The sequence below is a fragment of the Malus sylvestris genome, chromosome 4 (genome assembly GCF_916048215.2).
Source record: "Malus sylvestris chromosome 4, drMalSylv7.2, whole genome shotgun sequence".
In the NCBI taxonomy this organism is placed as follows: Eukaryota; Viridiplantae; Streptophyta; class Magnoliopsida; order Rosales; family Rosaceae; genus Malus; species Malus sylvestris.
In genome coordinates, this window is record NC_062263.1 from 30,331,739 (window position 1) to 30,353,426 (window position 21,688).

Here is a 21,688-nt window from a genome sequence, read left to right on the forward strand (position 1 = left end):
ATTGTTATGACCAATCCCTTGGCAGAACCCAGCAAGAAAACTGACCATGGCTATCCAGGAAAACTCCTTCACAAGCAGCAGGACTAGGATTTTCCTCCATCTGTATGAAGTTTAATCCAAAGAAACCAAAGAGAAGACCAAAGTACAGGAAAATAGTTGGCGTCTTGCGAATGATAGGTTGGATCCCTAAAAAAAAAAATTATATATATATATATATGATACGATAAGAGTGTAAAAAGCTAACTCTATGCTGTAAAACTCCTGAAGCTATTAAATTGGACAAATTCTTTGAGTTGATATCCTCTTTTGGAGTTAATATCTCCTTTTCTTTTCTTTTTTTCCCTTTTTTTTTTTTTTTTTTTTTTGTGTGAATAATATCTGCTATTTTAGATATTTTGTATTGTGAGTCAAAGGTGGTGTAGAACTTCTACCAAACTTTTTGTTTCAAATATTGCTCGTTCGGGTATATTTCGAGAAATTCAGCCAAAGTTGTTTCACGTTGTTTGATGTGGCTCCCTGGGCAGCCAAGTTTTTTAATTTTTATCTTGTAATTATATGAATACTTCGTTTTTGCCATAAGTTCTTGTTTTAGATCAAGGGACTTGAAAATGATTAGAATACAGAAAACTTTGAAATGACACCTTTCATGTGTCAGTTCTTTGTTTTTTTTTTTTTTGAACAGCAAGGCAAAGAAGCCACAGAACAAGAGAGCCTACAGAGAGGCTAACACAAAGCAGGAAAACAAGCAGTGAACGGGGATACAACAGAGACATCGCCACCAAGTGAAGACGTCACCCCATACACCACCTCAGGGAATTAATGAGGACACGGAAGCCCATCATTGTTCAAGACAAAAACCAACGAAGATGGAGGCCTCTCGACCCAAACAAACTCACGCATCTCCGTAAAACCAACTGACGCCAGCTCATGCGCCACACCATTTGCTGATCTAGGAACCCAAGACCAGCGACAGAACTGGAAAGCCTCCCCACGCTGCTTGACCCGAGCCAACACAGGAAAAGCCTCCCAACTGCCCATCTCAAGAGAATCAGAGAGACAATTAACAGCATCACGACAATCAGATTCAATAATCACCTCATTGATACCTAAAGCTACACCCAAATCACAACCACGAAGCAAAGCTAGAGCCTCAGCTGCAGCAGCTGAGGGAGCAGAAATGGGGTACCTGGCAGCGGCAACAAACCTCCCCTCCGCAGCCCTAATAACCACCCCAGCAAAACCCAACTTTGAGACCTTAGACCAGCTAGCATCAACGTTTATCTTGAAAAGAGGAGAGGTAGGAGCACACCACCGCGAACCAAGGTCCACCCCACCAGCACCCGCTGACCTGGACACACCCAAACTAACATTCGCAGCCAAAAAAGAGCCAACCGCCGTAGAAATAGCAAACAGCACTTTAGAAGGATAAATGGGCACCTTATTAAAAACAAAGTCACAGCGAGTCTTCCAAATTACCCAACAGGTATAAGCAATATAAGACCGCATCCAATCAGCATGGTTAGAAGGCACTAAAGAAGAAGACCACACAGCCGATAACCACTCCACCCAAGAGTGAATAGCAGCACGATCAATTTTGTAGTTTAGGGCACCTCCAAACCAAACAGGCTCAACCCACGGACAGGTAAAAAACAGATGCTCAATAGTCTCATCATGGGAAAGGCAAATAGGACAGGTAGTGCTTGAGTAGTTAGTTAATATTATTCTTGCAGTGTATTTTTAATAATGGGAGACTTTGGATGCGGTCCCTAGTTATGAACAGTCTTTGACTGAAACCTTATTGGTTTTCAATTTTTGATCCAAGTCCCTGAAATTAATTGATAATTTATTTCTATGTACGTTACTATATTTTTTAAATTAAAAATTAAAATTTATAGTTGTTTATAGTAATGAGATTTTAAATAAAAAACCATAATTTGTGGGATTAAAAATATTAAAATATAAATATACTAGTGTGTGTGTGTGTGTAAACATGGGTACATTCATAAAAATAACCAAAAAATTATTGTATCAAAACATGGGTACATTCTTCAAAATGGGTACATTTAGCAAAAATAAAAATGGGTACAAATAAATAAAAAAATATGGGTACAATACAAATAAAACTTTAAAAAATATGGGCACAAAAAGAAATTAATATATGGGTACAAATTAAAACTGAAAGGAAAATTGGTACAAATTAAAAAAGGGTTGCAAATTAAAAATGGGTACAAACTAAAAATAAAAATATATGATAAAAAATTTAGCCATAAATATAAATATACTAATTGTAACATTTTAAATATTAAATGAATATATTTAGAAATAAAAAATATTTTATTATTGAAATAATTAATGATATTATTAATACAAAGGACCTTGATCAAAAATTGAAAAGTAAAAAGGTTTTAATCAATAGAGTAGTAAAAATAAGGATGAAAACCTAACTCCTTTTAATAATCTGAGTCCCTTAGAACTTTTGTATAGAGTCCTTGTCCAAACATAGAAATTCAAAATTCGAATTGTGTTTATAGTCTTGAGAGAAAAAAAAAACAAAAAAAACAAAGTTTTCTTATTTGAATGTGTTCTACTCCCATGTCAAGATTTATAAGGGTTTAATATACTATACGGTTTTCATAGGTTATTAGAGAATTCACTTCATTTGGTATATGCATGGAAAGTTAACTTTTTTGCATTCAGAATGCGATTTGGATCTTATATTCGTTGAAACATTTGGGTGATTCTGCTCATCAGTAATTTTTTGAAGAGAGTGGAGACCAAATTGAATTGTTGTAAATTTTTGTTTTCGTTTATAATCTGAGGTTGAATCAACTATCACAAGAATTAGGCCCAAAAAAATGTACTGAGGGCAATTAACTTCTGTGAAGGAGAAGCAAATGAAAGGCTGTCGTAACATTTTTTAAGGGAATGGATTTCTGATTATTTACATTCCTGGGAAAATGAACGAATACCTCTGAAATAATGAACTGTGTGCAGGCCGGAATTCGAAGTGAAAATTCTGAAGTATGGCATTGGCTGGATGCTCGGTCTTCCTTTCCCATAAAAATAGTATAGGAAATGCTTGTATTAGGTTGGGACTTACAAGTGATGAAAGGCATTCTATACAATCACGACAATGACTATCTTCACTATCAAGATGACTGGTAATATATGTCACGTCTTTACCTTCTTATCTTGTTCCTGTTGGATTGCTCATGCTTCCATCCATTTATGTGGCGGTTTCCAACATTTTGTTTCTCATTTGGTTTCTGCATAAATCCAGAAACCTTACGAGAACGCATGTATATCGCGTAAGATATAGAACACACCGGATAACTACATATTTGTGTACTGTGGAAGGAATGACGCATGGGATGGAAACGGTGGTGCTGTTGTATATACAAGGAGTTCAGTTTTGCAAGAACGCATTGTTCCTGACCTTGAAAGAGCAGCTAAAAGTGTGGGAAGGGACTTCAGCAAGTTTATCTGAACAGACAATACTTGTGGACCTGAGCCTCCGCTTGTGGAGAGGTTGCAAAAGACAATCGAAGAAGGGGAAAATACTGTTAGGAATGTCGGTACTACAAGATAGAGAATGCACAAGGTAAAGTAGAAAATGGACACCAAGAATTTATGTGGTTCGGCAATTTATGTCTACGTCCACGAAACAAGGATCAATCTTCACTACATGAAAAAGATGAGTACAACAAGAGTAGTTTTACCAAGCCAAGGACAAGGCTTGATGGATACAAGAAAGTATGACACACACTTTCTATCACTCTAAACTTCACTCACACAATGTGTAGTGGAACACTCTCACTCTCACTCTCACTCTTGGAGTGGAACTCTAGCTTTGGACTTGATCCTTTGCTACTCACTACTCTCTTGATTGGTTGGTTGATACAAATGGTGTGGATGCCTTCTCCTTTTATAGGCATGGATGGAACCTTGAAGAAACATGGAAACATCATGCTAGAGATATCTAGATAATTCCACTACCTTCCTAAGCTAGAATTATCTACACTAATCTTGTATGTTGGTGGAATCCTCACCATTCTTCTAGACTCTTCCACCAACTTGAACTTTGCTAGAATTCTCTAGCATGTGCATGGATCTTTCCATTTGCAACCAAGGAAGCTAGTACTCTCTAGCTTCTTCCATCAACTTGATAACATGCTAGAATTATCTAGTATGCTCTGGCCACCTAACTTGCTTACTAGAATAATCTAGAACATTCATCATGAGTTGGACCATATACCAACAATCTCCCCCTCCAGTCCATGAGGGAGGAATACCAAAAAATAGGATTGGTCCTCTTGACCAACTCCCATTGATCGAACTATTCATTAACCAAGACCCTCTTGATTAGACTTCTCTTGACTAGGCTCCCCCTAATCAGAACTACCATCGTTATTGGCAAAGGCAATTATAGACTTCTTTGCCAGAAAAACATTGCTTGTCTGCATTAAAGAACTCTTCACCGTAACTCACAACACCTGCAGTATTGTTTCCATCCTTTTGTTCCTTTTGTTCCTTTTTCCATTTACGACAATGCTTCTTCATGTGACCTTCTTTGCCACAATGATGGCATGCACCCCTGAACCTCGACTTAGATCGGCTAGGACTCCTGCCATGACCTCTAGGTCCTCTACTCTTGCTTCTTCCGCGGTTCTCTGCGACAAATACTTGGCTGCTATCTGTGCCAGAAGTCTTTCTCCTTGTTTCTTCATTGAGCATGCTATTTTTAACATTATCAAGAGTAAGAACACCATTAGAAGCAGAGTTACTTATACTCACCACAAAGGTCTCCCAACTGTCTGGCAAGGATCCAAGTAACAAGAGTGCTTGTAGCTCGTCCTCAATCGTCATTTTCTTAGTAGCCAACTGGTTGATGATATTTTGGAAATTGTTCAAGTGTTTTGCTACACTTAAACCATCCTTGTACTTCACATTGATGAGCTCTTTGATCAAGAAGGCTTTCTTGGCTGGGGTCTTCTTCTCAAACAAGGACTCAAGCTTCGTCCAAAACTCGCGAGCATTGGTTTCATTAGACACATGGTGAAAAACACTATCGTCCACTCATTATCTAATTGTGCCAATTGCCTTGCGATTCATCTTCTTCCACTCGGCATCGGACATGCTCTCTGGCTTAGCGGCATCTCCTTCAATTGGCTCATGCAGATCCTTGCAATAGAGAATGTCCTCCATCCTTGGCTTCCATGTTACCCAATTAGAGTTGGTGAGTTTGATCATAGTGCCACTTCCTTCCATCTCGTAGTACGAGCCAACCGGGCTCTGATACCACTTGTTAGGAATATCGGTACTACAAGATAGAGAATGCACAAGGTAAAGTAAAAAATGGACACCGAGAATTTATGTGGTTCGGCAGTTTATGCCTATGTCCACGAAACAAGGATCAATCTTCACTATATGAAAAAGATGAGTACAACAAGAGTAGTCTTACCAAGCCAAGGACAAGGCTTGATGGATACAAGAAAGTATGACACACACATTCTATCACTCTAAACTTCACTCACACAATGTGTAGTGGAACACTCTCACTCTCACTCTTGGAGTGGAACTCTAGCTTTGGACTTGATCCTTTGCTACTCACTACTCTCTTGATTGGTTGGTTGATACAAATGGTGTGGATGCCTTCTCCTTTTATTGGCATGGATGGAACCTTGAAGAAGCATGGAAACATCATGCTAGAGATATCTAGATAATTCCACTACCTTCCTAAGCTAGTATTATCTACACTAATCTTGTATATTGGTGGAATCCTCACCATTCTTCTAGACTCTTCCACCAACTTGAACTTTGCTAGAATTCTCTAGCATGTGCATGGATCTTTCCATTTGCAACCAAGGAAGCTAGTACTCTCTAGCTTCTTCCATCAACTTGATAACATACTAGAATTGTCTAGCATGCTCCGGCCACCTCACTTGCTTACTAAAATAATCTAGAACATTCATCATGGGCTGGACCATATACCAACAAATACCATTATAGAGGAAGTTAAACAGATAGAGGGGGAGGTTGAAAAGGGTGAACAGTCTGAGTTGACATTGTTCCAAAAGTTACTGGGAGGGTTTAACGAACTTAAACAAGACGAGGAGAACTTCTGGAGAGGTCTTCTCAAAGAAGAGATGGATCAGCTGAGCAAGCTAAAAATGGAAGCAGGCGAAGCAGAAAAACTTTTTGGACAAACTCTTCCGCTGAAGAAGCTAACATAGTTGAGTGTTATGAAACAGTGAGCATCTTGCTTCTTGTTTACACCATATTGTATTTTATTTATTTTTGTAGAATGTAAGCTGATATTACAGGTTATTTTTGTAGAATGTAAGCTGATATTACAGGTTATGCTTCAATTGATTTTACTGGTTGCAGAGTAAATTGTTAATGCAGCATTCTATTTCACAAAAGCTAATTTACAAGATCATGTTTATCCGTATATCCAACTTGGCAACTTCGCACATAAACACCGTAAATGTAAGAGCGCGGAGGTAAGTTATTATACGTACATGTCCTTTTCTTGTCAACGCTCTGTGCAATCTACCATTGGTAAATACACTAACTTCTTATCTGAAGCCACCCATAATTAAGTAGGTTCTTTTGTTTCTTTCAGTTTTTTTTTTCTCTTACTTTAAGGGTATGTCAATGAAGAAACACGATACTGAAGTCCTCAAAATGAAATATAATCGAAAGCTTAAAAAAACTGAAAGGGAGCACATCATTAAATTCTTGGCCTCGGGCAGCATTTCTCCTTCTACCAACGTACTTATGCATCTCAATAGGGCACCTTTGTAGCAATGCTTCTCGTTTGCTATCTTTGAATGACAAAAGCCATGCATGGCTCATCCAAACAAAAACATATCTCATGTTCATATGTGTGCAAGTTAGAGACATTTTAGTAGCGACTGGATTGACATTTTTTCGATGATTTAAAATCATGCGATTCCTCGTTGTTTCTGTGTTGGTCTACAGAAACTTTTCCATCTTTCAGTATTGGTGGTAGTTGTTGTACCTTGCTTATGCTTTTCTGATCCTGATCATTTGTGCAAACACTTCCGCCTTCTGATGATTTTTCCTCGGTACTGCTATTGCCAGCTAATGTAACAGTAGCAGTTTCTTTTTGTGATGCTTTTCTGCTGTTCTTTCTGCTATTGGAAACGATTTCTTCTGTTGACCCACTGCTACTGCTTCTAGAAGATGCACTTGCATATTTGGATTGATTGCTGCTAACTTGGCTTGAATTACCATCCAAATTATTACCACCCTTGCTGCCCTGGTCACTTGAATTAACACTGTCGTTCCGTGATATCATGCTGCCCCTTGTAAATGAATGCCATTCTTTGGATTCTGTAAGAGTTACTTGGCGTTCATTTTTGCTACCTTCACCTTCTGAAATGTCAACGCTACGGCGGTTGCTCCTTGAATTTCTGATACTCTCTTGATCAGAAGCCTCCTGATCTTCGTCATCATCTCCTGCATCATCAAGATCATCGTCTTCTGAATATTCAGAAACACATTCTGATTCGTCATTGTTCTCTTCACGTTTTTCAGTTGGGGTCAGATCAGCTGGAAGAGGAGCAGGGACAGCCTCAGGAGGAGGAGGAGTTGTGGAAAGAAAACTTAGAGTATTCACAACGTCACTCATGAAGGGACGAACTTCTGCCTCCTCTTGCAAACACATGGATGCTATTGCAACAGCTTGATTTAGATCCTTTTCTGGGAATTGCTTGTTAAGAAGAGGATCTGCCATGTCAGGATACTTTTTCGGGTCCCTGAATAAGGGTTGTGCCTGCTCACACACATTAAAAATAGAACGAAGTTACACACGATGGTAATGATGAACGAGAGTGTGCAAATCATTAGGTCAATTAAAGAGACGTATGAGATAAGTGAAAAATGATAAGATAATTACCCAAGATACTAGATTTTGCTCATCATTTGACCTTGTTGTGTCAATGGCTCTTCTTCCGGTAATGAGCTCCAGAAGTATAACTCCGAAACTGTACACATCTGACTTCATTGTGAATTCACCCGATCTTGAATACTCAGGAGCACAGAAACCATAGGTTCCCATCAGTCTTGATGGTCCATGACTCTTATCTCCCTCGGAGCCAAGCTGGGCAAGTCCAACATCTGAGAGCTTTGGATTGAATGCTTCGTCTAGCAAGATGTTTGAAGATTTCAAATCTCGATAGACAACTGGGGGATTGGCCTTTTCGTGCAAGTACTCCAGTCCCATAGCAGCACCATAAGCTATTTTAACTCGGGTGTACCAATCTAATGGCTTGTCATCTGGTCCATTGCCTGCAGATAGTTTTGTTCATCCATAGTTAGGCAGCTGATAAAAGGGTTCTAAATCAAGAAAGCGGTAGAAAAAGGGAGGGTTGCGCACGTACCAAGAACACGATCGTCTACAGAACCCCCGGATATGAATTCATACACCAAAAGTCTTTGATCTCCATCAGCACAATATCCAATTAGGTTAACCAGATTTGGATGGTGTAGGAGGCTTAGCATCAAAACATCCCCAAGAAACTCTTTGTTCCCATGCATTCCATGTCTGTCCAGTTGCTTCACCGCCACCACCTATAACCAAGATGGAAAAACCAGTCTTTGTAAATTCATTACTCAGTTGCAAGTCCTCATTAAAACCTAACAACCAAAAGAAACCGAGAATTTTTATAACCTGCCCGCTCGACTGAAGAGTTCCCTTATAGACTCTTCCAAATCCACCTTCCCCCAAAAGAAATTCCTGCCGGAAATTCTTTGTTGCTGTCGCAAGCTCCCGGAAAGTGAAAGCCTTTGCATTAATATCTGCTGGGTTAACTGCCTCTGTGGCCTCTGCAGGTTTTTGTTTCTTCAATTCTGCAGAAAAATGATAAGGTTTTAGGCCCTTTCCAATACCTTTTGACAGCATTGTTAATCGTTGTTTTGCATTAGTTTCTATATCTAGTGTATAAATGCCCTAGCTAATTGATTCTTTTTTGATAGTCCACATTGCGTAGCTATAGCAATTTACAGATTGATGCCACAACAGATAGCAGCGCAAAAATATGGTCGCCTAGTCATGGAAAACCTCCTCTAAAACCTTTTGCAAAACTGAAATTGTGAAGGCATTGTAATTTAGACATGCATTCATTTTAATATTTACGCGATTTCTGTAACGATTGTTCTTGATATTTCTTACTTCATACTTCACATATATATATATATATATATATATATATAGATGGAGAAGTATTGAGCGACAGATTCATGCACACACATTCATTATTCACCGTAAATTACAACCAAGCCTTTCATTGTTTCGAAATCATTTATAACCAAAGATTGAGAAAAGTGAAAGAAAAATAAAAACGAAAACTTACCTTGCGCGACAGGAGGAGAAGACGGGTCATTCTCTAATCTCTTGTTGCTATTTGATCTCTTACTTCTCTGCGAGCCGAAACACGGAAAACAACTCATGTCTCCTGACTAATCTCTGATATTCAAGAATCTCCTTTCAACATACAGAAGAACTTTGGCAAACAATCGAATGCTTGCTAATTCAAAATGTAGTTAAAATATCACAATGCCAGACTTTTTCCAAAAAATTAATCAAGCTAACAAGAGTTAAAAAGAAAAATGTAGGTCAAACTCAAAACTTGTTTGACAAGAAACAAACGAAGGCGCATAGAGGAGGAGGAGGAGCGGATCAGGGTCCTCCGAGAGTATTGAAGGAGGAGGACCCCGGAGGCGGGGAGGGGGTAGCTAATTGCAATGTCGAGGACAAAAAAACAAAAAAAAAAACTAACTTAGGAGAAGGAGAAATGGGAGGCAATGCATCTGCATGGTTTTGGGGGGTCGGGAAATGTGAGATTTTTCCTTAGACTTCTCGCAGAAAAAGGTGGAGATGTGAGTGGATGTGTCTGGCCGTTTAAAACTAAGGAGAGAGAAATGTGGGAATTTTATTGAATTTTAGTTAAAAAGACAGGCTATAGATGGAGGGTTTACAGCCCAGGAATTTTCGTCAGCAGTATTTTAATAGAAAACTTCATTTTAATCCTTGGCAAAGATGATTTTTTGATTAAAATCATGAGTAAGATCAAAATTTAATTTTAGTCCCTTGATACATTAATAACCTCTTTTATTAATTATATTTTGATTTTTTAATTATTTATCTTTTTCTTTCTAATTTTTAATGTATTAATTTTATTTCATTATAATTTTTATTTTCATTTCATTCATCGTAATATATTTTGTTGTGAACATTTAGATAAACTAATTTTTGTTATACAATATATTTTGATGTACTTTATCTTCTTCATTTAGGTATATTAAATTCATTATAATACATTTCGGTGCATACATTTAGGTACACACATTTCGGTACATACATTTCGATACAAACATTTAGGTACATTAATTCAATATAATACATTTTCGGTACTAATATTTCAGTGCATACATTTCGGTACATACATTTAGGTACATTAATTTAATATTAATACATTTCGGTGCATATATTTAGGTACATACATTTCGGTACTAACATTTAAATATATTAGTTCAATATAATATATTTCGGTACTAACATTTAAATATATTAGTTCAATATAATATATTTCGGTACTAACATTTAGGTGCATTAATTGAGTCTTTCAAGTTTGAAGAATGTTAAATAAAATTAATAAATTAAAAAACTCTTTTTTAGTCAAAAAATAAATTAAAATTTGTGTATTAATAAATTTAAATATTTAATGGGAGACATTAAATAAAATGTACATTAATTATTTTGAATTAAGGGCACATTAAGGACTAAAATCAATATTTAATCTAACACCAGGTTTTTTTTAAATTTTAATGTTCTTGAGGGATTAAAGTTCAAAAACCCTGTTATTTTAAGGACAGAAATTATTTATTTGACTTTGCATTGCCATTTTAGTTCCAACTCCATTTCTTCAGTTTCTCTGTTTTTAATTTTTTTAATAAGATTTTAACACCTAAAATGAGTAAGATAATAGGATTAGATGCTTGTGTGAGTAGTATGAGTGTATTAGTACTCTTTTTTTTTATACCAAATTAAATCCCAATGAGAGAGTGATTGGACTCATAGGCGTCCTCTTAGAAGGGAGCCTCATTAAAATAAACTTTACTTATATAAAGTAACGTCCAAACACTAATTAGTTAGTATAAGTCTATGTGCGTGAAGTCTCTTTTTTAAATACAGAATATAAGCATTGACAAACTTAATTTACTTTTATTCAATTTTCTTCTTTATTAATCCTAGTCACATTTATGGTATAAAATGGCTACTTAGGGTTTTGTACGTAAAACAGAAAATCAAAGCGATTAACCAATTTAACACTAGAATTCTAAAGTCTAAACTCTAAATTATGATTCCCTTGCACAATCAATCATGCATATCTATAATATTATTTTTGGATGAGGGAAATAAACTTGGAATTTGAGACAAAAGTCAAAATTTCTAAATTAACATGCATTAATTCTCTTATTTGGAATTTGGGACCTCAAATTCCCAAGTTTAAGTTCTATGTTTTCAACCTAGGAGGTGTGACTATTCGATCTTAGGTTTTCGACCTAGTAGGTGCAGCTATTCGGTGGACTAGGGTTTCGGTGTAGGCACTTTGGCTGTTTTTCAAAAAGTTTTTTCGTTTTTTTTTCTTTTCAGACTAGCTTGTGATGCCAAATTAGAATTCATGAATGCTTCAATTTTATTCCTTTTACTAGGAGCAAATATATATAGTTGTACAACCTTAATCACAATTGATCTAGAAAACCTAAGAAAGGAGCCCCAGTATAATCAATGACAATATTCACATTCCTCTTGTTACATATTATAACAAAGCTTTAGGTTTCTTGGCTAAGGAATATACCTTTATAAGGAGCTATCATGCCTTTATATAGTGACAAATTTGAGCTTGATGGTGATTCATAAGGGCACGTGTGGCACACTCTAAGTGGTAAGTTTGAACCCCAAGTTATTTTGCCCTAGTTAACGTTTAACTAATAGAGACGTGATGAGGGACACTAGTTAAGAGTCTCATTTAGAGAAGGCTTTTAAGAACATCGAAAATCATGACCTATATGTTGGTAGTCCCATATCGGTGAGAGACGTCAACAATGGTGGCTTTAAATATGATTACCCTACTCTAACTAATATCGAGATTTTTTATGATAAAACCTCACACCTGACGGATTGGGCAGATGGTAAAGTTGGGGACAATATTGGTGTCGTTAAAGTGGGGCCCTCACGGGTTTGTCGATCTAAAAAATTTCAACATTAGTATCGGTATCGTTAAAGTGGGGTCCCTCGGGCCCGTCGATCAAAAATTTTCAACATGGTAGCAGAGCCCACGGTTACGGCCCGTGCAAGCCAAAGGCTTGTCACCAGGAAGTGTGGTTTGGAAACAAGCTTGGACTTTTAACATAGAGTCGGCCTTTGAGTTCTTAAGAGGCACTTCCTGAAAAGATTGAAAACAAGTTTGGACTCCATTGGAGCCAACCTCTAAGTTTCAATTGCCGATGTGTGGATCTCCTCGTGTGAACCACTAAATGAAGTTACACGTAAGGGGGCGTGTTGGCAATCTCACGTCGATGGGGGAAGTCAACAAGGGTGGCTTTAAATATGATTACCCTACTCTAACTAATATCGATGCCTTTTGTGATAAAACCTCACATCTAACGGATTGGGCATGTGATAAAGTTAGGGACAATATCGGTGTCGTTAGCGGGACGCCCCCAAGCCCGTGGATCTAAAAAATTCCAACACTATATATGTTTGGCCCACGATAAGGATCATTATCGCTTAGTGATCTTGTTGGATCTTTCCACATCAGGTCATGCAAGCTAAATCCATCTCTAAGTCCTTCTGAACTCGTACTCGTAAAGAAGCATACTTGGGCTACATTGATCGTTTAACCTAACTCACATTTGTTTAATTTTTCCTTTTAACATCTTTTATTACTTTTAATTTTATATTGAGGAAACAAGTAAACATGTGGGAGTGAAGTGGAAAATAGAAAGTAAAACAAAGTGTGAGTGCGCTTCCGACTCCAAAGCCAAAGCCAAAGCAAAGTGACGAAAAGATTAGTACAGAGGAGGAGGAGGAGTACAAGGATTGTGACATGCGTGGCCGCAATTAGCGAGCACATGCAAACCAAACAGTCGACACATATAAAGTCCCTATTCGACACGTCAAAAACACCCCACATGGTTCCTTCATCATATTCACATTCTTCCCCCATCCTAATCTTTTTGTGTTGTCTCAATTCCCAAACCCTCTTTTCTTTTTATTTTATTTTTTCCATCGTCATTTTCTTTGACAAAAGTGACATTACCATCTACGAAAGATTCTAGAACACTTTTTTTTTCTTTTCTTTTTATGCGTGCGTTTTTTCGTGATTTTTAATTAGTCCAAATGCTAAATAAAAAAAAAAGTTTGTATAAAACGAAATTATGTGTAACAAAATTACTTACTATGATCTGTTATAATTGGCGGTTTTGTTAGAATGCTCTGTAAGATCTGAACGGTTGAGAATGAAAGAATCTCACATTGAAAAAAAAGGGATATTATGTGTTTATAAAGAGTTTGATTACTCTTCATATTATCAATTGATTTTATCATGAAACATTGTAAAAGTCCAATTACAAATCTAGCCGTTTAATACGTTGGTGCATTCTAAGCACTGGTATAATATAAAACTTTTACTAATTTACGGGAGACTAATTCAAATTTAAATGCAGTGGGACAAATGCATTGTTACAACCAGTTGATCAAACTCACCTATACGTCATTGTTGTTCTTAGGTCAAATTACTCGCAACTAGTGTGACGATACATCTTTCTTTTTTTGTTCAACGTTTTGACGATTGACGAACGTTTCAGTATTCACTGATGTAGCCTAGGTTATCGTCACCAGTATTATGATCAGCAATGCCAAAGTGGCATTTATAGTTAAGGAGCATTACGTTTACTTATGTTTCTTTTTTAATAAAAGTGATATTTCTATTCTAAATTGTATGTCGCTGATACCGAGTCAGTCCTATGATATTAGCTATGCCCTGCTTGGTCCTTCGGCACGATAGAGATTCCGTCGCGCATCATGAGCATTGGCATAAGGGGCGGTTGAGCAACTCAAGTGAACCGCTTTTTCTTATTACAACCTAAGGAGGGAGAAGGTATAAATCCAAAATGCATTGGGTTAAAAAGAAATACTCTAACACAAAGACAATCAACCACTTGCTACGACTAGTACGCTTTTGTTTTTGTTATCTCCTTTTTTTTTTGTTTTCACTAAACATTATCCTTACAAATTTTGTCATCGTGTAACATAACTGAGATGTTATACCCAAATGCAGAAATATTGTATTTGGGTAAAAACATATATTTTTCCTTTGGAATCTCAAATTTCTGATTTAAGTTTTTGCCAAATTCATATTCAAATTTGTATTTTAATATATCATGAAAATTATATTAGTAATTAACACAAATATACTTTATTTCCTTCTCCAATGACACGCCCCAACCCCGATATCCCCAAATATCAGGGTAGGCACGTGCTGGCTGACACCCGAGGGTGACGAAACCATTTAAAACACGCATATAACTAACATATTTAATTAGAACAGATTAAACTAAAGCAAAATCGTGTTCAGAGCATACAACTAAGCAAGAATAATGTGAAAGAACTACTATAGAAAGGTACGAACCAGGGAATGAGACTCACACAAAAGAGGCTTGAAGATGCCTAAGTGGGAATGTCCTGACGCCGGGATCGTGTGCCTTGAATCTAATTCCTGAAGGGGGCGCAAAACCAGAAAAGGTGAGTGGACCAGAGTTTATAATATTAGTACTAATAATAGGAAAACACTTTATTTTTGAACATAATAACCCCCTATTTTGAAAACATACATAGAATACTACATATAGGTCTTATGAAAAAACCCTAGCATGCCATGTAAAACATTTGTAAAACCTCTATAAATCATATCCGTGAAGTACTCAACTAGGGGTATCATAGTCGCCCGAAGGCAGTACCTGTCCATCACCCGAAGGTGAAGATGTATAACATGTCCATCACCCGAAGATGAAGCTGAATAACATATCCATCACCCGTAGGTGAAGCTGAATAACATATCCATCACCCGTAGGTGAAGCTGAATCAAATAGTATAACATCCACACTGACACTAGCCGTGGCTAGTGAAGCTGTCCGACATCGTTTTCGGCGGTAAAGCTGGGGGTATATAATATATCATATCTCACTCCTCCATCATCTGTGTCCTGCGGCCATAGATATAATACCCGTGGTGTGCGGATGTGTCGTATGATAACCCACTAAATAAGTACTAAAAACATATTTCAAAATCTCGTATCATAAATCCATGACAAATCATGTTCACAAATCTATAAAATAAATCATCTTCGTAACTTCATAATATAAGTCATATTCGAGATCAATAGAAATCCATATATGCAAATCTCATAATTCATAAATGTAATTTCAATAAAATCATGAATATTTCGTAAAAGCTATTAAACCATGAATTCGATATAAACTATAATGATATAAATCCAGAAAACATAATATAAAATGTATTAAATGCATGAATTATGAAAATCATGCTAGGCTAATATTTTATAAAAATATTTAAGTTATGAAGGGGTCCACTCACAGGTTTTCCATTGCCCGAAAGCCACTCGAACTATCGAGAATGTGATCACTTCCCGCCAACGCACCTAAACATAATTAGGAACCCTTTAGTAAAACTCTACTAAAACGTTATAATTTTGGAAAACAGATGGAGGATTCAAATTCGGCACATCGAGGAACCTCGGGTTTTTCCTCCACGCTCTGCCGCATGCGCCGCCGTGGGTGGCGGTCGACCGTCCCGACTTGGCGGAAAATCCAACAACTCCAAAAATTCTCAAATTTTACAAGAATGAATATCTCGATGAGAGGAATAGCTTTCATACCTATGACTAACGCCAATTTGGCCGAGAAAATCCCCAATTTCACTAAAACCCGTCGAAAACCTTATAAAGGGTGTTTCCTGATTCGTCCTCAAATCGATTCTGACACTCCAACCAATGATTGGGCATTGTTTCTGAGCTTAAGGGAAGTACATTGGTGGTGGCAATTGAACAGAAACATTGTAGGAATGGTGGATTCACCGCTGCGGGTGCCCTTGAAGCTGTGCCTTCGATCTTGACAAATTAAGGCCCAAATACCTCGATTTTTAGGTGTAACATGAAGAAGGGAGGTTGTGGGATTGATTATAGGTGGCAGAGACGGTCAAGTCGCTGGGAAATTGCCGAATCACCACCGGGCTGTGTAGAAGCCATGTCGGGTGGGCGGGGAGGAACCGGGTGAAGGGTGATCTGGTGCTTCTCCTTTCTCTCATTTCCCCTCTTTTCTCTCCTCTCTAATTGATCACTCACTCTCTCCCTTCTCCTGATTGGTCCTCACCTCTCCCTCCTTTCTCTCCTTTATTTTCGATCTCCACTGACCATCTTTCCTTTCCTTCAATCTCAGCCACACACGTGGCTTTCCAGATTTGCCTCCAAAAAATCTGGAGCCTTCTAGAAAATGTTTAAATGACTATTTTGTCCCTATTTTTACTCGTCCATAACTTCTTCGTTATAACTCCAAATCACGTTCCGTTTGAGCCCACACATTCGTAGCGACGAGTACTACAAGAAAACGAATCTTACATGACATGACAAGGCGATCAACAAAAGTCAATCGTATTTGCCTCGAAGGGCATTTTCGAAATTTCACATTTTAAAATTATAAAATTCGTAATAATTGGGGACGGGTCGTTACATCCAATATAAGGTTTAGACTTAAGACTCAAATTCAAGGTGCGTGCATTGAAAAGAAAATAAGAAAATTCAAATTCATCACCATTTTTTACCTATATAAAAAAATGTGAGTTTTGTGTTAGAGGTAACTTTACGCCATCTCCAAGTTCCAACTAAAGACTACAAGTCATTTTTAGCCAAAAAATGTGCAAGATCCGTTTCTAACAAGAGAGTTACTGTAGACTAAAAATGTTGTTTTCAATTTGTAAGTAGGGGATGTCACGCTCGATTCATATAAAATAACAAATTCAATATCTTATTATGCAAAGTTTATTATGTAAGGAATAATGTTTGACTGCTTAAGGATGAGTGCGGACTCCTATTCAAAATTTCTTCATGTTCGAATTACAAAGTTTTGTGCTTATGATCAGAATCAATCATATTATGAATCACTTTATAAAGATCATTATGCAAAAAATGAATTAAAACTAAAGTCGTTTAGTTAATTTACTATGAAAAATATATAAACGGTTCATAATGCTTTTACTAATATCGTTCATCTGTTTTATACAGTTTGACGACTTTAGTTTTATTTTTCGCATAAATGATCTTTATAAAATATTTCATAATATGAACGGAAATTATAAGCATAAAGTTTTGTAAATCGACAACCAATAATTTTGAGTATGAGTAATTGTTGTAACATTCTTCGTAGATTGTAGGGGTGGGCGCAGTGCGGTTTCGAGTGAAACCGCAACCGAAACCGAAATTTTTTGCAGTGCTGTTTTGAAGCCAAAACCGAAATAAAGCCAATCCATTTGGTTCGGTTCGGTTTGGTTTTTAAGAAAAAAATGTACAATTTAAAATATACACCTATTTACGCATAAGACGGTCTTATTTTCCTCATATATTAACTACCCAAGTTATTCATAGAGTAATCCAAATAAAACTTCTAGAACTTACATCTTCAACAACCAATCTCTCCAGTTTTAACAATATAAACAAAGTCAGGATTTTGAGCAGCAATAAGCTTTCTCATACCATCAACTTAGGGTAGAAATAGAACCCCTAACGTTCCAACAAGCAAACTGGACTATGGAAAGGGAGATCAAACTTGGACCTGACCAACGAATAACATTATGGATGTCCTTAACAACTGCAATTCCAGAAAACACAAATGATATCATCAGATATCTTTTGAAAACCTAAAATCAAAACCAAACCGTTTTCTTTGCCCAGTTCGGTTCGAAACCGCAACCGTTTCAAAATCGCAAAACTAAACCGTTCGATGCGATCCAATTTGATCTGTATTTCGGTTTTGATTTTCGGTTCCAAGTGCCCATCCCTAGTAGATTGTTGTGACAACCAAAAGATAAAGTACATGGGATGTTCTATTCACCTTTCTTTAAAAAAATAAAGCTAAAAAGGGAAAGTCAAATAAATAAAACGGATTCTGATATGGGAAAAAGAAATCACCTTTTTCTTTCACCTTTTTATTTAGCTTTAACTTGAACAAGATTTGGCAAGTGGGCCTATTACGAGATGAATCTTATTCTTATATAACGGCGTTGGCGTAAGTTCAAATCATATCTAATCTAATAAATTTAACATTTGACCAAACAAAAAAAAATTGAGCATAATAAAATTAAAAAAAAAACTAATGAAAATAGTTTAAAAACTTTGAGTTTTAACGATTTAGATAAAATAAAAGATAAAATGAATAGTATCAAGATTGACATTTTATTGTAAAAATGTGATTTTTCGTTAAAATAAACAGTTGTGAGAACTTTTCGTTAGCTAAAGTTGTCTAAATTCTAATGTTATTTTTTTTTTTTTGTGGTATATAAGAAGGGTCCAGAGGATCCTGACACCTTTTGACAGCGGGAGAGAGACTTAACGGCTAAGCATTCCTCTCTCTATAAATACACAACCGCGCCACAGCAACCAGAAAACATACGAAGGCAAATTACAACGTTTTTTCCATTGTCCGAGGAACCCATTTAAATCGCAAAAATGTTCAAGTTCTTCTTAGGCGGTGGCGGAAACCAGGAGAAAACAGATGATGTCGGTGGCGGCGGAGGCGACCCCATGGATCTGCAGGCCTTGCCGGAGGGATGCATAGCCACCGTTGTCTCGCTGACCACGCCTCGGGACGCGGGCACAATGTCGTCGGTTTCGAGGAGTTTCAGGTCGGCCGCCGAATCCGACGCTGTTTGGGACAAGTTCCTTCCCCCCGAGATCCACACTATCATGTCCTCCTCGTCACCCTCACAGCCGCCGCTTGTGTCTCCCTCCTTCACCTCCAAAACCAAGAAGGAGCTTTTCCTCGCTGTGTGCGACAACCCTGTTCTCATTGAACAGGGCAAGTTGGTAACTTTACTACCTTTCTCCTTTTCTTTTGTGGGATTTATTTGTTTATTTTAGTTGTGGATTAGTGTACTATTTCACTGATGTGATAGACATTTAGTTGATATGGATTTGTCGGGAAATTTCCGTACTGGAAAGTACAAAGTTTGGAACTTTGGGGGCCGGCAAGATCATAGGTTTTGTTGTTGGCCGAGGAGAGGGTGAGTAGGCGGTGGGACCAAATATTTTGTGTACATTTGGTGATGTGAATATTTATGAGATGTGACAAAAATGAAGAAGGAAAAATATTGACAAAATTGTGATGACATATATGAGATATCATGTCCATTTGTTTTGTACTTCGTAGTTTAAAAGTTGTCTAAGCAATTTTGGCACTTGTTTTATTTTTCGTTACTACATGATGAATCATGAATTATTAAGTTTGAAGTGCAGATGGTTGAGATAACAGTGTTCAAATTGTTAGTGTTCAATTCTTTTTAGCATTAGAGGAAGTAAGATGAAAGGGTTGAATAACTGAGTTAGAAATTCGAATGCGTTCTATTGTTTCCGGTTTTTTTGTTTGTTTTTCAAAAGCGTTTTCTATTTCTCACTGTTCTAAGATCCCGAGTTGTAATTGGAATGATAATGCAGAGCTTTTCGCTGGACAAATGGAGTGGGAAGAAATGCTATATGATCGCTGCAAGGGCCCTTTCGATTGTTTGGGCTGACACTCCTCACTACTGGAGATGGATTTCTGTCCCCGACTCGAGGTCTCTTAAAATTTTCTTCTTTTCGTTTAAAGAAATTGTTATCAGCATTTTGAAATAGTCATCCGTTCTGCACCCATTCCTCGTGATTGAGGACTGTAGATAATTTCCATGCTTTTGTTACATAAACTCTCTGTTATTGTAAACAAACAGGTTTGAGGAGGTGGCGGAGCTTATTAGTGTGTGCTGGCTTGAAATCCGTGGCAAAATTGGGACACGGATGCTGTCCCCATCCACCCTTTACAAAGCTTTTCTTGTATTCAAGTCAATTGCAGGGGCTCATGGATTTGAGAACCAACCTGTGGAGGTCACAGTAGGTTTAATTGGGCAGGAGCCCACGAAACACGTGGTGTTTCTGGACGTGCAGAGAGGCCAAACCCAAGGCCAGGGCTACCACGTTGCCGGGCCTTGGCATATTGGCCTCTTCAACCGCAGACACATTCCCGGCCTCCAGTCGCTCCAGTCGTTCCAGCCAAGGGAGATCAACGAGGCCCAGTACCCGAAAGAGCGGAACGACGGGTGGCTGGAGATAGAGATGGGGGAGTTCTTCTGTGAAGGGGGTGAAGGTGGGGAGTTGGAGATGACTTGCATGGAGGTTAGGGGTGGACAGTGGAAGGGTGGCCTCATTTTTCAAGGGATTGAGGTCAGGCCTAAAAGGATGTAGAAATCAAGTGGCGGTAGGGTAATATTGTCCTTTTGAATTCAAAATATTATAAAATTGAGCTACGGTAGTTCAGATTAAAAACGGATGTAATATCCACATTGTATTTTACTTCTCATACATCTTTTTAATTTTCGGTTGTCGGATCAAATGAATTGAAGAAGATCAACGGACCGAAATTACCAAGGGAGGTGTGAAAAGTAAAATGAAGTATGTGGATAACACACCCCGATTAAAAAGTGTTTGCCTTTTTATCTTTTTTTTTTTTTGCATTTGGAAAATGTCGCAATTGAAACGTGTCAATGTCATGGTCAATTGCTAGCTTTGTTGTACTTGTAGCTTTGTGTTGGTACTACAGAAATACAAAGCAATCGGTACCATAGAAAAGTCAAAGACTTGTGAAGATTGAGTTTGGTTTTTATGTTTAGTTTGGTGAAGGAAATTATTATTTAACCATAAAGAAACTGATTTACATACAAAAAGCCAAAAAACAAAGAAACATATAAACAAGCAAAAAAGGGGTCAAATCAAACCAACCAACAAGAGCCCAGCCAAATCGCAAAAGCTCAAAAATAAAGAAACACACAACCGAGAAATCAGATGGTGTTGCCTCCACTGGAACAGTGCATTTGGATCTGCACAATCCACGCTTATCACTTGACATTACTTGAACGCTGAAAATAAAGATAACCAGCAATTGAAATGAATGAAAATTAATGAAAATGGCTTGAAAACTTTGAGTTTTAATGATAAGGACAAAATAAAGGGTAAAGTAAATAGTACCAGGATTGACTTTTTAGTGTAAAAATATGATTTTTTGTTAAAGTGAACAGTACCATATGCTTTTCGTTAAAGTTCCCTTGAAATAATTGAGTCGACTATCAAGAAAAAGAAGCCCATGGAAAATCACGAGCAATAGTGCTAGACACAATAGACATCAGAAGGTGGTGGTGCTAGGAACACTTGAGACGGTTGAAGAACTAGAATTCTATGCACCATCTTGAGAGAAAGTATGACTGAAAAACGAAGCTTAGATGAGCGAGATCGAAGCTCAGATGAACAAGATGAAGGGAGACCAGTAAGGTAAGAAGAGGTTG

At 37.4% G+C, this 21,688-nt stretch overlaps 2 protein-coding genes and 1 long non-coding RNA gene across 3 annotated transcripts; 1 reads left to right on the forward strand and 2 right to left on the reverse strand.

The window, feature by feature from the left end:
• Positions 1 to 3,014: 3,014 nt before the first annotated feature.
• LOC126618588 (uncharacterized) lies at positions 3,015 to 5,976 on the reverse strand. Its single transcript, XR_007621771.1, has 2 exons — positions 5,681 to 5,976; positions 3,015 to 3,944 (listed from the first exon to the last, which is right to left on the reverse strand). It is a non-coding gene; the product is annotated as an uncharacterized LOC126618588 (long non-coding RNA).
• A 698-nt stretch (positions 5,977 to 6,674) lies between these two features.
• Positions 6,675 to 9,822, reverse strand: LOC126618589 (probable serine/threonine-protein kinase PBL26). Its single transcript, XM_050286698.1, has 5 exons — positions 9,381 to 9,822; positions 8,699 to 8,877; positions 8,409 to 8,598; positions 7,925 to 8,316; positions 6,675 to 7,801 (listed from the first exon to the last, which is right to left on the reverse strand). Exons 1-5 carry the CDS (start codon positions 9,475 to 9,477, stop codon positions 6,908 to 6,910), a joined length of 1,752 nt encoding a protein of 583 aa, XP_050142655.1. The 5' UTR covers positions 9,478 to 9,822; the 3' UTR covers positions 6,675 to 6,907.
• An 8,923-nt stretch (positions 9,823 to 18,745) lies between these two features.
• LOC126617788 (putative F-box protein PP2-B12) lies at positions 18,746 to 20,984 on the forward strand. The gene is made up of 3 exons (XM_050285842.1): positions 18,746 to 19,187; positions 19,815 to 19,933; positions 20,084 to 20,984. Exons 1-3 carry the CDS (start codon positions 18,831 to 18,833, stop codon positions 20,592 to 20,594), a joined length of 987 nt encoding a protein of 328 aa, XP_050141799.1. The 5' UTR covers positions 18,746 to 18,830; the 3' UTR covers positions 20,595 to 20,984.
• The last annotated feature ends 704 nt before the right edge of the window (positions 20,985 to 21,688 follow it).

Coding starts and splice junctions, on each gene's coding strand:
- LOC126618589 (XM_050286698.1), bottom strand. CDS start 9,477: ATGAGTTGTTTTCCGTGTTTCGGCTCGCAGAGAAGTAAGAGATCAAAT. Junction 8,599..8,698: donor CTCTTCAGTCGAGCGGGCAG/GTTATAAAAATT, acceptor TCTTGGTTATAG/GTGGTGGCGGTGAAGCAACT. Junction 7,802..7,924: donor AGCAAAATCTAGTATCTTGG/GTAATTATCTTA, acceptor GTGTGTGAGCAG/GCACAACCCTTATTCAGGGA.
- LOC126617788 (XM_050285842.1), top strand. CDS start 18,831: ATGTTCAAGTTCTTCTTAGGCGGTGGCGGAAACCAGGAGAAAACAGAT. Junction 19,188..19,814: donor TCATTGAACAGGGCAAGTTG/GTAACTTTACTA, acceptor ATGATAATGCAG/AGCTTTTCGCTGGACAAATG. Junction 19,934..20,083: donor ATTTCTGTCCCCGACTCGAG/GTCTCTTAAAAT, acceptor GTAAACAAACAG/GTTTGAGGAGGTGGCGGAGC.